The following is a 19,607-nucleotide window of genomic DNA, read 5'->3' as shown; positions in this document are numbered from 1 at the left end:
ATTTCCACTCTTACAACTTGTTTAAAGACTACAATGGGTAACACTGAAGACTTATGAAATTAACTTCACAGAAGGATTGGTGTTACAATACCTTACATTGCACGAGAAACACTGAACGCGTCATGACCAACAGTGTACTTATTGAGTGGAGTTTTTAATATTCCTGTGTTATTGGTTTACATTTGAAGTACACCGTCTTCAGTTCTATAACACTTTATTTAACAAGTTAACTTTTACATTACTCTGAAAACTGTTTCAGATATTTTTTCTTGTGCATTCAGAAGTTGCAACTGGAATGTTAGGATGTTCTTCAGGTTGCTTTTAAAGACTTTGTGTTGGGATTTACATAATTATAAAAAAAATACCAATGAAGTGCTCAGGATACAGACATAATAAAAATACATTACAATGATTTCTTAGCGAGTAACTGAAAATAGAAGCAATGTTATCTGATTAGTGGTGAGGTCAATCACACCATTTGTGTAAAGTATGGAGAGTGTGGGTAATGAACTGATGTCTCACATACACTGACGTTTTGTTCCAGCCAAATCAGTTGGGGTCAACAGTACAGTGCATCAAAGGTTTGTTGCATTTATGAGACAACTAAACTGAGAGAAATAATCTCAGAGGAAAAATTAAGACTATGTTTATTATCAGCTTATTATTCATCCTTTGCACAACATCTATACCAGGATCATAATAATAAAATGACTGACAGCCATGTATAGACAGCTGTCACGGCAACAAGCAATCGCAACACGAGTTTGGTCATATCTTCTGCCCAGTGCAGAGTTTTCATACTGCTCAGCTACCTCAGCTGTCAGCTACTTGTTAGTTCGGATGGCAATTACACTCTGTAACATAATTGTTGGATTTGCTCTTATTTGCTTTGGTTCTCAGTGTGGTATGTTTCTTTTAAGGAATGTGTGAAGTCAATCGTGAAACTGCTTAGGAACTGATGATCCTGCAAAAAGAACACGCCACACTGCATGTTAATTGGGAACATACCAGAGAGGAACTGCACAGCTGCTGCTACTGGAGCCATACTGTGCTTGTGCATAACAGCTAACCATCACCCCTTTCCATGCACCACTGTCAATCACTGTATTACTCAGATCCAAGAGAAAAACCTCACATATTACAAACACTTTACTTCATTATTTAGCAACTGGCTAGATTCACCACCTTGAGTATTTTATATGTACATAATCATAACTATGCTCACAGTAAGTTACATTAAACACATTAATGTGGGGAACAAACAACAAGCTAATGGCATCCCTAATAAGTTTCGCACAACTGTAGTAGGTATGGCAAAACTTCCAGATGTGAAGTCCGTATTAAAATGGAAAAACAGGATTTGTTATGCTTGTTTCATCTTTCATGATCGTAATACAACCTTCTTTCAGCAGTCTCACAAACCCCAAACTAGCAGATATTGAGATAAGTGATGGCAGAATAGAAGAACAACTAAAATCTTTCAATAGTGGAAATGTTTTGTGCCTGTCCAAGCGAAATTTTTTTGAGATTCTACAGATATTATGTGAAACAACCCCTTCTAACAATAGTTTATCATAGGTCACTGGAACAATTAAGTGTACAAAGTAATTTCCATTTTCAAGGTGGTTCTTCAGTGTGATGCAAGTACTTATGGGTCGATGTTACAGATCTCAGTCAATGTGGCCTACAAAAACAGTACGTGGTTCACTTCATTACTTGTGTGTGGTCGATCACCTTTCTGCTACCAATATGTTCGGCCTTGATGCCTTTATATCTTTGGGTTTTCTATTTCTGATGAAGTCAGGGTTGAGTCAGGAACTGAATAAACTCTGCACTGTGTTTGCATTTCTATTTCAGCCAGATCTGGGATGTGCATCAGATTTTAGGGTACACGTAACTCTTCGGCCAGATGTTACGCAAAAAGCATCAGACCAATTCCAGTTACCTACATGATGTTGTGAAGTAGGAACTAGATCATATTCAGGCTGCTGGGGTTACTGAGCTGATTAAATCTAGTGCTTGGGCCACTCCCCTAGTCGTCATCATCAGATAGATAGCCTACGGTTCTCTCCGACTTGGTGCAGATTTCAAGGCTAGAACCTGCAGGAAGGAACTTATCCTATCCCCCGGCCCAAAGACCATTTCACCAAACTTGCTGGAGGGGAATTCTACTCCAACATCGACCTCCTGTGCTTACCTCTTGTTACCCTTAGGTGAGGAATTATAGAACCTCATTGTCATTAATACACCTTTTGGTTTGTACAAGTGCAAGCAGCTCCCATTTGGCACTACCTCAGCCCCCACAAGCATCCAAAAAAGCCAGAAACATAGTATTTGGAGCACTGGCTCACTAAAGAGGGAACCACGCCAACTGATCAGAATGCATCCACAATAGACTCCTTACCACGCCCGACAAATTTCCCTGAATTACAAGTGTTTTTGGGAAAAATAAACTATTACTGCAAGTTCTTACTCAGTGAGACCCACACTACGTAACCCTTCAATCAGTTAAGTAAAGAAGAGTGTGATACTGAAATTCCCGTGTGTCAAGTGTCCACAGCACATTGATACAGGAGCTGAAACAAAATAGTGCACTCCATTCATAAAGTACAGTATCGTAACAGGAATTTGTATTCTGCATTTGAAAGGGAAGAATTTCTGCATCAATCAGTGCTGAGTTGATGGAAGTTTATGACAACAATACACCACCATATGACCCTGTGGTTAGGTAGCGCAGTTGCTTCCAGAGTGCCCATAGCATTAACCACTGCACAACAAAACTAATGCCAGATTGAGAAGGAGGAACTGACGATAAAGTTTACCACGGAAAAAATTTTATGTCTATGCATTTGGAATTCAGCTTTTACTGATTACGCATTAAAAGCCATTGGTGGCATTATTGAGGCCACACTCCAGTCTCCAGGAGTTTCTGTGGCATAGCATTCAAATGCCAATGTGTTGTCATATCTGCCCGTTGGCTCGAACCCTGATTTCAGCTAACAGGAGGTCCTCTGCTTCCACATCAATACCTAGCAGCAACTTATGTTGTACGGTTTGTCCATTAAAACTGCTCATGTTGCCACCACCACAAACTGGGAACCCATCCTGTGGCAGTCTCTCCTCTACACGACTCATGGATGGCCAATTTACCTCACCTGCCAGTTGGCAAATGTGTTCAGCTCCTGGAAACATATTTTTCACAAACTCTCACTTGATGATTGTGTAATTCTTTGGACAGTGAGACAGGTGCACATCAGGTGGTCACTCCACCAGACTTGCACCAATAGGCATTAAGCTTGCTGCACAAGAGACACTGGAGAATGTCCCGCATGAAGACACTGGCTCGCCGACAGTGTACTGTCCTCATAATCTTTCAAAACCTGTCTGTCATTATAGGCAGTCTTCTGGGATGAGGAACGTGCCCCCAAAAGTTGTAAAATTATTTCTGTCTCAGACTGTATATTACAATGTTGACTTAAAAAAAATCAGTTAATGGATGCATAAAAATTTTACATGTTTTCTACTTTTTAAATCTAAGTTGAACAAATATGTAATGAAAGCTAAGTGTTTAATGTAGTTGGTGTAAAGCATAACTGAGACCCCACATATGTCTAGATGCATGTGATAAACAACCTAGACATACACTAAAACTGGACAGCAGAATAAATTCTTAACAGTCTAGAATAGAAACAAGACAGTTCTCATGAACATAGTTTGACACGTTCCTATAGAATTTTGTAATTACTTCTCTACATACAGAGTGGTTTTGACAAAAATTTCATGCTATCACTTCTAGCACAGTAAATGGCATATTCTATATCAAACTAATGGATTTGAAGCCGTATATGAAGGAAATGAGAGGTAGTTATGAAGTTTTTACTAATTCCTAAATCAATCAAGATGTGACTATGACACTTGGTGACAGTTTAGTCATTCTCTACCTATTCATCATTCAATGTGACACACTTTACTTTTCCTTAAGATGGATGATTAGGCAGAGGTGATGGTAGTAGGAATCTGCATTTTGGCTGTTCAGCAAATGTCCTACTTCAAAAATGAGTCTGTTTTCATTTTAGAAATGCCTAGTTTTCTTCATCTGAGGAAAGAGGAAGAAGTCACTGGATATACAGTTAGGAGAATGCAAGAGACGAGACAAAGTTTGATAGCCCAAAGAAGCAGCATATGTGACTACATCCTGTGCAGAGTGATGCGATTGTCATGAAAATGTACACCCACTTGGACAATTGCCCACGTGATTCTGTACTGACAGTATCCTGTAACTTTGCCATGTGATTCCGTCACTATGTGACTGTAACAGTTTGCCCCACGTGAGCATAATCTATTAGACCATGCCTTGCTAACCCTAAAACACACCAAGCATCATCACTCTTATCACCCTGCCCAATGAGTTGTTGAGACTTAATCACCCCCCCCCCCTTTTTTTTTGTGGTGATGACTCCACATTACTACTGCTTGCTTTGCCCCGTTTTCCCTGGATCATAATTGTACAAACAGCATTTGTCTATGGATATTAGGTGGGTAAAGATGTCATCTGGATTTACCTGACACAGCCACAAAATTTCTGTTGCTGCCTCAGTTTGGCAGCCTTTCTGAATGGGTAAGAACAGTTGCAGAAATCCAGTGGGCAGTGACCATTGTCATGTTGAAAACATTGTGCCAGAAGTTAAAAACTGCTCCACAGCAGTTTCACTTTTTCCACTATCATCTCGATAGGACAAACTGATCTTCAAGTAACAGGCCGCTGCTTCCCATGCGATTCTCGGGTTTTTCCATCAGGTGGGCAGCAATTCGTTTGTTTGGATTTGTTTCACCACTCTGGAAGCAACTGCACTACCTACCCACAGGGTCATATGGTGGCGTATTGTTGTCATATACTTCCACCAACTCAGCACTGATTGATGTAGAAATTCTTCCCCTTTAAATGCAGAAAACAAATTCCTGTTATGATACTCTACTTTACAAATGGAGTGCACTGTTTCAGCTCCTCTAACAGTGTGCTATGGACACTGACACGTGGGAATTTCAATGTATGCTAGGACTGCAGACCACAAACAAAAAATTAATTACACAACTTTATTTTTTCAAGGTGATAAAAAGGCTGTATGATTATCCCTGGTAGAGGTACAGATCTACTGTATAAGGTGGTTGTGTCTTTCCGAGTTTACTGCAAATCATTCTGTCATTTAAAGGTAAATGTAGTCTCAACAAGCCAGATCTGGTCTAAGTTGTGCATACACATAAGGTATATGACTGATTATTAAGGAGTACTGGAAGGGTATCCTACAAACTGTTGACAGATGTTGGCCAGCTATACTATAGTCCACATATTATGGCGTTGGACTTGTTCTTTTCTGCAGCTCGGTAAGGACACAACATACAAGAAAGAAAGAAAGAAAGAGAGAGGAGTTTGTCAATTCTATTTTTGCACTCTTCAGCAAGGTTTACATATGTCTGTATTATGGGGCAGGGCCTAAACCACAGCAGAGATGAAAAAGGCAGCATAATTTATTGTGGAACATATATTAAGCAAACACATGCAAATTAAATACTTGTTGCCAATACCACACAATATTTCTGATCACATTGTCAGTGTAACACCAGCAAGGAGTAAACCTGTGGTTAAGTAAAATCACAGACAATCATTTTTAGAAATGAGTAAAAAGTGGGTGTTGCAAATTCCAGGAGAGGGCAAGGCTGACTTCACCTCCTGAAAATGGTGTGGTCAACGATTTCTTGGGTACAAGAGAGATTTTTCTTACCGATTATTTTGCAGCTACATCAGTTAGAAGAAAAGATGTATGCCCTGTCACAAAATGTGACTTAGTACTGGAAATCTGGGGAATCTGAAACGTGAATTGCTGGAGGATCCATGCTATTCACCCTATCTGGCACCTTCTAACATGTCCCCACTTCAACGTTATAGATAAATATGCAGCTGCAAAACCAGAGTCAAATTTTGAGGGATTGTGAAAGCCATAGGTACATTTCAGATGTCCCACAACGACACTAACAGAATGCTATCACAGGAAAAGCAATACTCAATTAGCTTTGCATTAAAATGAGACGAAGCAAAAAAAGTATTTTAGATTTTAAAAAACGATCTGTCACTGCTGATCAATAACGTGTCCTAATGTACTACCATGAAGCCCTTAAAGAATTCTGTAAATGAAAAAGACAATATCAGAATGCACTGATCCTGAATCATGGACCCTGCCACGGTGGGGCCTGCATGCCTCAGCAATGCAGACAGCTGTACAACTACACCGGAAGGATATCTGCAGAGAGACCAAACTCACATATGGTTCTTGAAGATGGGCAGCAGTGTTTCCAGTAGTTGCAGTAGGGCAACAATCTGGATGACTGACTGACCTGGGCATGTAACATTAGCCAGTATGACCTTGCTGTGCTGGCAATGTCAACAGCCGAAAGTTAGGGAAAACTAGCAGCCGTTGTTTTTCCCCCAAGGGCATGCAACTCAACAATATGGATTTTGATGCTGACATCCACTTGGGTAAGATATTTCGGAGATAATGTAGTCCACAAATCAGATCTCAAGCTGGGGCCTACTCAGGAGGAGATTGCCATCGCAGAAAACAAGACTGATTTTCTATGGGTCACAGAATGCTAGATCCTTTAATTGGGTAAGTAGGTTAGAGAATTTAAAAAAGGAAATGGATAGGGTGAAATTAAATGTAGTGTGAATTAGTGAATTGAGATGACAGAAAGATGAAGACTTTTTATCAGATGAGTGCAGGATTATCAACTCAAAATCAAAGAGAGAGAATGCAGGAGAAGATTTAATAATGAATAAGAAAATGCTGGTGAGCTGCTACGAACAACATAGCCAAGACAGAAGCAAAGCCAAACACAGTGGTATAAGTTTATATGCCTATTAGCTCCACAGATGACAAACAGACTGAAATAATATATGATGAGGTAAAAGAAATTATACAGATTCTTATGGGACACATAAATGTAACTGTGATGGGAGACTGTAATTTGACAGGAAGAAAAGGAAAGTAGGAGGAGAACATACACTGTGGGAATGGACAGAAAGCAGCAGCCACCTGGAAGAATTTTGAACAGAACATATTTTATTAATGCTAAACTTTGGTTTAAAAATCATGAAAGGAAGTTGTATCCATGGAAGTGATGTGGAGGCACTGGAAGGTTTTAGTCAGATCATATAATTGTAAGACAGGGTTCACAACCCAGTTTTAAACTGCAAAGAATTTACAGGGGCACATGTAGGTAAGATCAGTTCCGGTTCTGGAGAAATGTGAGAACCCATGAGGCAATACTGGTACTATTACTTGTCTCAGAAGATAGACTGATGATTCAGTGCTTTAACGCACTTGTAGATACAGAAAAAGTTTATGGTTGTTAAAGTAAGAATTTCAAGAGACTAGATTGGATAAATTGAAAGAACCAATGGTTGTTGAAAATTTCAGAGCGCTAACAGGGGAAAGGAATACACTACGAGGTCAATGGATAACTTTGAGAAATGAAATAGTGAAATCAACAGGGGATCAAATGGACAAAAAGAGAAGGCTCCAGCAAAAATCGTTGAAAAATACATCAGATATTGAATTTAACTGAAAAAAGAAGGAAACATAAAAATGCTGCATATAAAGCAGGACAAAGGGAATACAAATGACTAAAAGATGAGATTAACAGGAAGTGCAAAATGAAAATGTAGGAATAGCTAGAAGAAAAACGCAAAGTTACAGGAGCACACATGGCTATGGAAAAAGATAGATGTTTCAGATAGGAAAATTACAGATATTTTGAGAAAAGAGAATGAGCTGTATGAATATCATAAGCTTAGAGTAGAAGACAGTACTAAACAAAGGAGGGAAAGTTGGAAGATAAAAGGAATACATAGAAATGCTAAAAAAGAAAAGAAACTTGAAGACAAAATTATGAAAAGGAAAGAGGAAGTACATAAAGATACGCTGAGAAATAAGACACTGCACAAAGAATATGGATGAGCACTGACAGTCAGTAAATGAAACCGGGCACTTCGAGTAGATGGTATTGCTTCAGAATTATTGAGGTCCTTGGGGGAACAGACAAATCTATTTCTGCAAGATATACGAGACAGGCAAAATGCCCTCAGGCTTGAAGGAGAAAGTAATAAGCCCAATCCTAAAGAAGGCTGGTGTTGACACATGTGAGTACTATCAAACCATCAATTTAAAAAGTTAAGAGTTGCAAAACACTAACACAAATTATTTACAAAAGAATGAAAAAGGTGGTAGAAACTGACCACAGGTAAGATCAATTCCGGTTCTGGAGAAATGTGAGAACCCACGAGAGAATACTGGTACTATTACTTGTCTCAGAAGATACACTGATCAGTCGGTACTTTAATGCATTTGTAGATACAGAAAAAGCTTATGACAAAGTTGACTGGATTTTCAATCTTTAAAGTTATCCTGGTAATTATTGTGAGAAAAAGGTTATTTACAACTCGGACTGAAATATTTGTAGTTATAATACTTGAAGGATATTAAAGGGAAACAGTAGCTGAGAAGGGAATGAGGCAGTGTTGTAGCATATTCCTGTTATAATTAAACCTGTACAATGAGCAAGATGTACAGGAAACAAAAACGAAATTTGGAAAGGGCAGCAAAAGGGAAATACTGAAAAAGAATTGAAGTTCAGGGAGAAGAAATAAAAGCTTTAGGGTTTATCAATTACATAATTCTGTCAGAGAGACAAAGGGCTTCGAAGAGCAGCTGAACAAAAATGGTATAGGTTGAAGTGAGGTTGTAGGGCGAGCTATTTCACTATAATATTTACAGTGTGATATTCTCTTTACATTCAATGAAGGGGTATGGATTGTTCAGGTGGTGCTGGATCTTAAACATTATCACAAAATACTGTTGATAAATGTGAAGATAGTATAGGAAAACAACAATAATTTTCTTGGTGGTTGACATGAATGCCTGAAATTCTACACACACTGCAGCGAACATCACTCATAATATTTTAATGAAGGCACAACCCATTTCTATTTTCCAAGCATCAGCAGACGCAATCACAGACAAAAACTGACACGTGGAGGCCACAATGTTCGGACCACCGATTTATGTCGAGCTTTGTACATTTTTAAGAGTCTATTAGGACAACATAATGCGCAAATAGTAAGGTGTACTACTTAGGTAATTTCGAGAAAATTGCAAGAGAAGTTTTCCACATCAATAATGTATCGGTGCATTGTCACTCTGAGCATGAACTGGTGGTGGTTGGGTGGTTAGTGTGCAAGCTCCAGTTGGGTGGTTAGCGTCCAAGCTCCACAATCATTGGATCACTGGATCGATTCCCATTTCTTTCTTTAATTTATATTTTTTTCAACAATAATAAAAGTGTACAAAGTTTAAGGTAAACCAATGATCCAAGCATCATGGCCTCCCCTTGTGAGGAAATTGTTTGTTCTAAGAATCACAGAATCTCTTATATGACAGAAAAAGTTGAATGATTGGCAAAATGGGACTTTCAACAATTTGAAGAAGTCACCCAGCATGCCAGGTTCAAGAATACAAGAGTAGGGTGTTAATTAACAATAAAATCTGATGGTTTCCTGATCTTGACATTCCTGATCCAATGTCTTAGTGATTCACTGACAAAATTCCTGCATAGTCTTATTTTCTCCAACACTTTTCTTTCTCATCAGCAGGTAGCATCTCTTGGCTTTAGAAGCTTTACTCTGTCTCTCATTTCCCCTGTATGCCTGCACCAGAGTCACTTAAATAAGTAGAAATTTATCTTACGTTTCTGATTGTAGCTTTTATTTTTAAATTATTTTTCCTGGCAATACTAAATATGTCAAAAAAATCTAGCTGCCTGTATGTTACTATTACCTGAACATACAGGAGAATGTAGCCTATATGTAAATGACAAATTACAACAATTGCTGGTATTGCCTGGCCAAATCAAAAAATACTATATGTAAATAGCTTTACACCTGTAGATGTGCAAATGTATTTTTAAATTTAAATGAGGCTCTGGCATTAATTATCTCCCCACCTCTTTGTACCAGAGTTCCAGTTATTTACTCAACATTGGTACATCATGACATACAGAAATAACAAATTAGTAAAAATAAAAGACTTTTCTTACCTCCAGTAATTTTGTTTTTTGTTTTAATTCTTCAGTCTGGCATTTAAATCTATTGTCTGATTCATTTAGCTCTCTCTCCATATGCTGCATTTTCTGTATGGCAATGTCATGCATCTCTCTTACTGAATTCAGTTCTGAAGCTGCAGAATTTTTAAGGGCACTAATTTCAGCAGAAAGTGCAACACACTCTTTGGACTTATTGTCACACTTTTCTGTAGACAAATTTAGATCTTTCTGAAGATCTTCAATTGTTTTATGGCATGTATTTAACTGGTTTTCCAATGATAGAACTTCTTCCTGTTTTGCGACAAATTGTATTTTTAGGCTGTTGTACTCATCTTGAATTTTATTCATTTCATCCAACAATGCTGAATTTTTCTTTTCTAAAGCATTTGTTATTTCCTTAACTTCTTCAGCCTCTCTGGTTTTTGCCATCAGCCTTTCAGTAGTATTTCTTAATTCATCTTGCACTTTCTTTAATTCTACCATTACTTCATCACTTTGACTTATTACTTGCATGAGCTGAGCTTTGGTGCTATCAGTATCATTAGACTGCTCCTCTATTAATTTCTTGTACATTGAACACTCAGTCTGCACATCCCTCAAGTTATTCTGTAAACCAGATATGCAGCTTTCAGACTGGGATTTTAGATCGACAAATGACTGTTTTAAAGAGATCAGTTCCTCATTGTTTGTTTCTACTAAGTTTTTAAAATGAGACGCATTTGATTCGAACTGATCACGCTCCTGTCTTATTAATTTCAAATCATCACGCAGTTTAGATACTTCATTCTTTGATGTTTCACACTGCTGCACCAACTTCTCAATAACTGAAGTTCTCTCACCAAGCTGGTTATGTAGCTTCCTTATAATGGCCATTACTGCCTCTTTACTTTGCAATGAGTTTTCTTCCATGCCATCTGAAAAAAATCCTTCTTCTTTCATTGCACTCAGAACATCCTCACATTCAAAATGTCTTTCTTGCAAAGCACAGATTTCAGATTTGTGTTTTTCTTCAATGTTTTCCAGTCGTTCCTTCAGAAGATTCAGTTCTCTTTCTTTGTCTTTAGAGACATCCTGAATAAATAATAGTTCACTACGCAACTTTTCATATTCCTTTGACTTAGAATCCAAAGTTGCTTTCAAATTTTGCAGCTCCAGTACCTCTTCAGAATTTTGTTCCAAAACATTCTTCTTTTCTGAAAGTTCCTTCCGTAAATTGGCTAAACTTTCACTGTTATACTGAAAAGAAATCTGTGTGCCCAGAAACCGGCTCAGCTCTTCCTCTAAATGGCTAATCAATTCAACCTTATTTCTGATATCATCTTGGCAACTTTTTAAGTCTGTTAATAACTTTTCTCCTGAATCTGTTTTTTCCTGCTGACTCATTGCAGTGATAGAAGCAATTTCGTATTTGAGATTATTGATTTCTTGAGCTTGTTGTTTCACTGTACAAAATATTTCTATAAATTTCTCTGCTTGTTCCTTTCCTAAAATATCTCCTAGCTTGTCTAATGTTTCATTGTTAAAGTACTGGACTTCTGAAACAGTTTTGGATAAATTATATTGCGGTGGAAAATCAGAGTGAACATTTGAAATTAGTAGTCTAATTCCCTCCTTCAGACTATCATTTTCAGTTTGCAGTTCCTCGCCATGTGCTTCCATATTAGAAATAACTGAATTTAAATGTTCTAACTCCGAGTGTAGCTTCTGTATCTCATCCCTGTACCTGTCACCTTCAACTGATGCTCCATTTTCACTTGAAGAAGCATCAGAATTCTGAATGTGGCCTGAGATACTGCTCTTATTTTCTTGGGAATCTGATTCAGTCACCTCTTTGCTGACACTGTAATCACTAACGTTTGCTGAAGAGGCACTGTTTCTTGTAACTGAAATTCTTTCAAGGCTCTCACAGAGACTTGTGATTATATCTGAAAGTGTTGCACATGTTTTGGGTTCATTTACTTGAACTAATGTATCATCACTCCCTTGTTCATTTTCTTTGCTATCTGGTATCAATCTTTCCACTTTTAACTTATCTAATAAATGATTATGCACAGCATTATTAAGCATATCCATTGCATTAGCCATTTCTGAATGTAGAGATTCACATTCTGCTCTTACTTGAAGCAACTCATGATTTACTTTTTCCTTTTCTGCTTTTAAACCCGTATTAGCTTCAAGAACAGCTGTTCTGTCTGCATTTACTGACTCTAGTGTCGTTTCCAACTTCTCCTTTTCTGCTTTCAAACAAGAATTCTCTTCTGAAATAACTATCTTTTCAACGCTTACCTTTTCCAACAAGTCATTCAGTTTTTGCTTTTCAGATTTTAAGCACACATTGTCCTCAGATATTAAAATTTTTTCAGCTGTTATCTTCTCCAGCAGTTCTTTTATTTTTTGCAGTTCAGATTTTAAATAACAGTTATCTTCAATTATTGCAGAATTATCTGCTTCCAAAACATCCAAACGTTCAAGTAGCTTTTTCTTTTCCATATTCAGCTTTGCAATGTCTTTAACAAATGATTCCCGTTCAGCTCCCAGACTCTGGATTAGCTGGTTAAGTTCAGCATTGTTCTGTTTCACATTTTCTATTCCACTAACAACTCTGTCCTTTTCACTCATTATTGCTTTAAGTTGATCTAATAAGCTTTCATTATCATGTTTCAGCCTTTCCTTCACTTGAAAATATGCATCCTTCTCAGCATTTGTATATTTTAATGTTTCTTTAAGATTATGTACATGGGTTGCAAACTGTTCCTTTTCTTCAAATAAGTTCTGTATCTCTCGAGTCAACTTTTCTATTTCAAGATTGGCATCTTTTACATTATTCCTAGCTTCACTAATACTCTCAATTTCCTTCCGATACTTCTCTTCCAAAATACTTTTCTCTCTCTGCAACTTTTCCTCAAATATATGTTTCTCCTTTCTCAACTTATCCATAAAGGTAGTTTTCTCTTGTTCAAATTTTTTTTCCAACTCTGCAATCTCTGCATTATATTTCTGTTCTAGGCACTGTTTCTCCTCTGCGGCCTTTTCTTGTAGTCGTTTTAGTTGCTCCTCAAGAGCATGTCTCTCTCTCAGAAATTTATCTTCAACAATGTGAAATTCTTCACAAAATTTCTCTTCACACTTTTTAAGTTTCTGTGCAAATTTTTCTTCGCGAAGTTTTAATTCTTGCTTGTAATGTTTCTCACAAGTTAGTAACTGCTGTTTGAAATTTTCTGTATATGCCTGTTTCTCTTCAGCAAAGGATTCTTCCTGATTCTGCAATTTTTGGATGTACCCTTCCTCAACTGTCTTCATTTCCTTAATTTTCTGTTCCTCCATTTCCCTTATAAGTTGCTTATGTTTCTCTTCAAAAGACAATTTTTCGTTTTCAAACTGTTCAGATAATGTTAAGACCTGTTGCTTTGCATTAAGTTCCATCTCCTGCTTTTCAGTTAGGAACTGTTCTTTCAATTCATTTAACTTATTTTTCCAAGAAATAATTTCATGTTTCAAAGTATCTTCCATAGTTTTCTTTTCTTGTTCAAGTGTTTGTTCAAACACAGACTTCTCTTTTTTAAACTGATCCTGAAGTTCACATATTCTCTCTTCCCAAGAAATTTGCCTTCGTTTGAACTGCTCTTCATATGCCAATTTTTCCTGACTGAATTGATCATGTAACTGTTTCATTTGATCATTTTTCTTTTTATTCTCTTCATTTACCCTATCCAGCTCCTCCTGTAATATTGCCATTTCATTTTCTACAGCCACTATTCTCTGTTTAGCCTTGATGCTTTCAGTCCTCTCTGTAAAAATAAAGGAAAACAAGAATAATAAGTATAAGCTTCAGAATTTCCACTGATGCACACAAATAATTCACTTCATCTAAGGAAAATATAATTCTCCGCTGTTCACAAAAAAATGTATGTACAGCTGACAAAAATAGCAATAATTGTTTATTCACATAACTTGCTAGTGAGTCTGTCTTATGTTCAGTCATGAGAAATACTTTTAGAAATAGCCACTGTAGGGCAGAGAGCACTCATTGTACAATGGTAAGTAGGATACTGAAAAAGTCACGCGACTGTGAAAAAGTTTCTGATTCTACAAGCAAAGATGTTCACAGAAAACATACAACTGCTATACACATATTTTGATCAGTACTTTCAGCAAAAAATATTTCCTGCTCATACAAAATTTAACGAATTATGTACTTCTTACATAAAGAAGTAGAAAAATAACAGATTACAGCACAAATCACGAAACACAATTTTCTCTTCAATCTAAACCTTAACAAACAATAGCAATCACAGTCATCTACACAAATGGCAGTATAAAGGATGTTAAAGATGATATCATGTGGATCTTCTTAAGGATCAACAAAAATTTGATTTACGTCTGTTACTTCTTTTATATATTATGCTTCATAAAAAAAAAAATTAAAGAAAATGTACCGTAAAATAATACTAAAGTCAAAAGCAGTTTCTATACAGCACATCTGTGCTGTTGATGCCAACACAAGTCACAAACCAGGTAGTGTGAGTCTACAAGCATGTTAGCAAAAGAAATCTGTATGTAAGAGATCTGTTCAAAAAATTCCAGAAAATTCATAATTTCACACCAATGGTGTGTTGAGTGAAATGCTGTTGGCATTCCTGCACACACCTGTGTTTAATGTGTAACTGCCAGAGTTTAATTTTTGAATGACTTAGTTATTGTTCACTGCTGCATTGAGTAGAATGTTGTATCGCACAGTTTGCGAATTTCAAGATAGCAGAGTTAGAAGAGCAATGCACCTGCATTACATTTTGTGTAAAACTCAAGAAAGCCTTTACAGAGACACACCAAATGATGCAGGAAGCCTACAGTGATGAGTGCTTAGGCCATACTTGGTGGTACAAATAGTTCACATGGTTTAAAAATGGCCGGATGAAGTTAAAGATGAGACTCTTTCAGGACACCCTTTGATGTCTACCGAGGAATGACGTCCTTTGCTATCTACCGAGAACACTCATGTCAGGAACATAAACAAAACTGTGCGTGCCAATCAAAGACTGACTGTCTGAGAGATTGCAACATTTCAGTTGGATCATGCCATGCAATCCTGACACAGTATTTTGGAATGCATTGTGTTCTGACAAATACATCCCATGGCTCACAAGTCAAGACCAGAAATACTTCTGTGAAGAGCTTTTGGATCACACAAATGAAAACGAGATCTCACTTAAGAGAATCATAACTGGTGATGAGATGGATCTACAATTATGATGTTGAGATCAAGGTTCGATCATCATGAGTCGGCAAAAATTCTTCGAAACCATAAAGAGCTCATCCCAAAACCAAAAAGAGCACATTATGTCAGGTCAAATGTCAAAGCCATTCTGACAGTTTTCTTTAATTTTGAAGGATTAGCTCATCATGAATTCGTACTACAGGGACAAACCGTTAATCAATGATACTACTGGAACATGTTGTGATGCCTGTAAGAAAATGTGAGAAGGAACCGGCCTGAGATGTGGTGAGGCAATTCATGGTGATTGCATCACGATAATGCATCTGCACATTCATCCCTTTTGGTGTGTGACTATTGTAAAAAAAAAAAAAAATAAATAAATAAATACAGGGCTATTACAAATGATTGAAGCGATTTCATAAATTCACTATAGCTCCATTCATTGACATATGGTCACGACACACTACAGATACGTAGAAAAACTCAATGTTTTGTTCGGCTGAAGCCGCACTTCGGGTTTCTGCCGCCAGAGCGGTCGAGAGCGCAGTGAGACAAAATGGCGACAGGAGCCGAGAAAGCGTATGTCGTGCTTGAAATGCACTCACATCAGTCAGTCATAACAGTGCAACGACACTTCAGGACGAAGTTCAACAAAGATCCACCAACTGCTAACTCCATTCGGCGATGGTATGCGCAGTTTAAAGCTTCTGGATGCCTCTGTAAGGGGAAATCAACGGGTCGGCCTGTAGTGAGCGAAGAAACGGTTGAACGCGTGCGGGCAAGTTTCACGCGTAGCCCGCGGAAGTTGACAAATAAAGCAAGCAGGGAGCTAAACGTACCACAGCCGACGGTTTGGAAAATCTTACAGAAAAGGCTAAAGCAGAAGCCTTACTGTTTACAATTGCTACAAGCCCTGACACCCGATGACAAAGTCAAACGCTTTGAATTTTCGGCGTGGTTGCGACAGCTCATGGAAGAGGATGCGTTCAGTGCGAAACTTGTTTTCAGTGATGAAGCAACATTTTTTCTTAATGGTCAGTGATGAAGCAACATTTTTTCTTAATGGTGAAGTGAACAGACACAATGTACGAATCTGGGCGGTAGAGAATCCTCACGCATTCGTGCAGCAAATTCGCAATTCACCAAAAGTTAATGTGTTTTGTGCAATCTCACGGTTTAAAGTTTACGGCCCCTTTTTCTTCTGCGAAAAAAACGTTACAAGACACGTGTATCTGGACATGCTGGAAAATTGGCTCATGCCACAACTGGAGACCGACAGCGCCGACTTCATCTTTCAACAGGATGGTGCTCCACCGCACTTCCATCATGATGTTCGGCATTTCTTAAACAGGAGATTGGAAAACTGATGGATCGGTCATGGTGGAGATCATGATCAGCAATTCATGTCATGGCCTCCACGCTCTCCCGACTTAACCCCATGCGATTGCTTTCTGTGGGGTTATGTGAAAGATTCAGTGTTTAAACCTCCTCTACCAAGAAACGTGCCAGAACTGCGAGCTCGCATCAACGATGCTTTCGAACTCATTGATGGGGACATGCTGCGCCGAGTGTGGGAGGAACTTGATTATCGGCTTGATGTCTGCCGAATCACAAAAGGAGCACATATCGAACATTTGTGAATGCCTAAAAAAACTTTTTGAGTTCTTGTATGTGTGTGCAAAGCATTGTGAAAATATCTCACATAATAAAGTTATTGTAGAGCTGTGAAATCGCTTCAATCATTTGTAATAGCCCTATAAATAAAAAAACCGAAATCACAGTGCTCCCTCATCCTCTTGCAGACGGCGCTTGATGCTTCCAGAAGTGGAAATGGTGTTGGGGGCAGTCTATCAATTGCAGAGGAGAGTATTTCGAAGGACACCATGCACAATAAGTAAAAGGTAAGTGCAGAAACATTTTGTGGGCAAAGTTCCAGTATATTTTGAACAGACCTCGTGTGTATGTATATGCTGTACAGGGAGATGAGGGTAAAGGTTGACATTACAGTACACTTTCTCATTAAAGCAGAAACACGTGAATATATATGTCATAATAGTAGTGTCAAAGTATGGATTAATTATTTCCTTTCATGTTCTAGCAAGAAAAGATCACACTTACAAAATCACAATTGATTCAGTGAGATTTTGGGGGTAAACAATGTACTTTTTGGCAAATATGAAAGAAAGCTGTTTATCTTTTAAGTGAACAGTCAAAAGCAGAAATGTAAAATTACTAACTTAAAAAAAAAAAAAAAACACTGATGACATGGTTTTATTGTAACACTGTACAAATTCTATACAGGTAACAGTGGGAAAGATGTTGAACATTTTCCTTGTTGAACACAACTGAATGAACCTGTTTAACAAAAAAAAATTATGAATACAGAATCGCGATAGTGTGTGTTAAAATTAATTAGCACGAAGTTTACAAGGAACGTAAGTTTTATTTTTTATGTCCTTAGGTCCCCCTGTGTGTGTGTGTGTGTGTGTGTGTGTGTGTGTGTGTGTGTGTGTGTGTGTGTTAAAATCCTAATTAGCATGTGATTCTGGTTTTGTCTGGGTAGCTGTCACTAAGTAAATGTAGCTTTTTGATTTCAGGAGACTGTTGACAAAATAGTTATGTAGAAAGATGCACATATCATCTGGCTTCTTCTTCTTTTTACTATTTCTTCACAGTATGTATAAAATGATGCTTTCTGTTGTCCTAGACTACACACACTAAATGGAAAGTACTAAAACTTTCATAGATGAACATTTTCTGCATAGGTACGCAAGAAAGTTGTAAGCTGCATAAAAATGAATGGAAGTCCTGCAACATCTGTTTTAATTCTGCACATTTCTGATATTAGTTGGATTTTCTTGTATAATTTACAAGCCCCCCTTTTTTTTTGTAACATTAAATCTGTTACTGCACCACTTTTTGCATTGTCATTTAGTGCAAACGATTAATTTTTGTTTTTAAATCTCTTAGATTGAGTACATACCTACATGTTGTCTTCCAGGTCTATATTTGTACTTGTCTTGAGATAGTTTGAAAAGTATTCATATTTAATTTCACTTTCCAGTTTCAGACATTCTTCCAAGAGGCATATTATTCATCTGTAAGAGGGTCAATCAGCTTCCAAATACAGAATGGGGATGGAAATACACTGAGCAGTTTTCTCTGAATATGATTCAAAGCATCAAGTTATTATTCTCTCTTTCAAAATTCACTGACGTTTATTGTGTTTACTATGCGTATTGACTGGCTGGATTCCTTCGGCTTACAGGTTTAACAGGTTTTTAAGACATAAAACTTCTTTACTTCAAATGGTACATAGGCCTAAAAGTGGCTTGTGATGCATGATCTGATCCCTTAGTGGCAAAGTGTGTCCAGCTACTAATGAACTGCATGGGTTCGGGGCTTGAAGACTGATTATTATTAAAAGAGTTATACATGTACCTTGTTCATTCTTTGACCTTCCACTATAAAGTGTGTATATGTCCGATCATTTTGATCATCTGTAAACTTCACAGTACACATGTTCATACAGCCACAATCAGGCTCCGACCACTTTCGTTCCATTAAGCTGCCAGTTATGACGAACTTTTCTCCTTTTTGCACTGCTTATTTCATTCTGTCATATTTCCATTTCCTTTATTTTCTACCAATGCTTTCACATTCTGATTCTGACATTATACATGGTAACAGTGTTAACTGATTTTGCACAATATAACAGACACTAATTTATCATTTCAAAACAAAAACCTCTACTCTAAAAACATAGATAAATATGAACACTACAGTGCAAACAATAATACAAAGCACAGAACACTGTTGGGATATTGGATCATTTTGTGGCTACTGAGACAAAAAAAAAAAAAAAAAGGAAGATATTCCAAGAATACATCCCCCCCCCCCCCCCCCCCACTCTTCACTACTACGAGCCAACAAAACACATTGGAAAATTAACTATCTCAGTTTATTTTAATCAAAATGTGGAATTTCTTCCTTATTAATCTCACTGATTCAATTACAGTAAAGAATATTGTTGCATTTCATCCTGGATTTTCCATTGTTTGAAAAAATATATACACCTTACACAAACCATACAATGATGTTATTTACTGAACTGACACATATCCAAGAACTAGAAACAAGATGAAAATCAATTGATCCACTTTCCATACTATTCTCAATGGAGGAGTCCTCTCATACTATAACACAAAACAAATGGACTGCTCAAAATGCTGCAGAACTG

At 37.4% G+C, this 19,607-nt stretch overlaps 1 protein-coding gene across 1 annotated transcript in view; it reads right to left on the bottom strand.

The window, feature by feature from the left end:
- The window catches only part of LOC126237005 (GRIP and coiled-coil domain-containing protein 2-like), a 323,096-nt gene that overhangs the window by 193,744 nt on the left and 109,745 nt on the right, over positions 1-19,607 (bottom strand). The window contains exon 6 of the mRNA XM_049946730.1: positions 10,147-13,940. Coding sequence (XP_049802687.1) covers positions 10,147-13,940 — 3,794 coding nt within the window. The remainder of the gene's footprint in view (positions 1-10,146; positions 13,941-19,607) is intronic.

Source organism: Schistocerca nitens, chromosome 2 (assembly GCF_023898315.1).
Source record: "Schistocerca nitens isolate TAMUIC-IGC-003100 chromosome 2, iqSchNite1.1, whole genome shotgun sequence".
Lineage (NCBI taxonomy): Eukaryota > Metazoa > Arthropoda > Insecta > Orthoptera > Acrididae > Schistocerca > Schistocerca nitens.
Note: the sequence above shows the minus strand (reverse complement) of the source record. Positions and strands in the feature narration are given on the sequence as shown.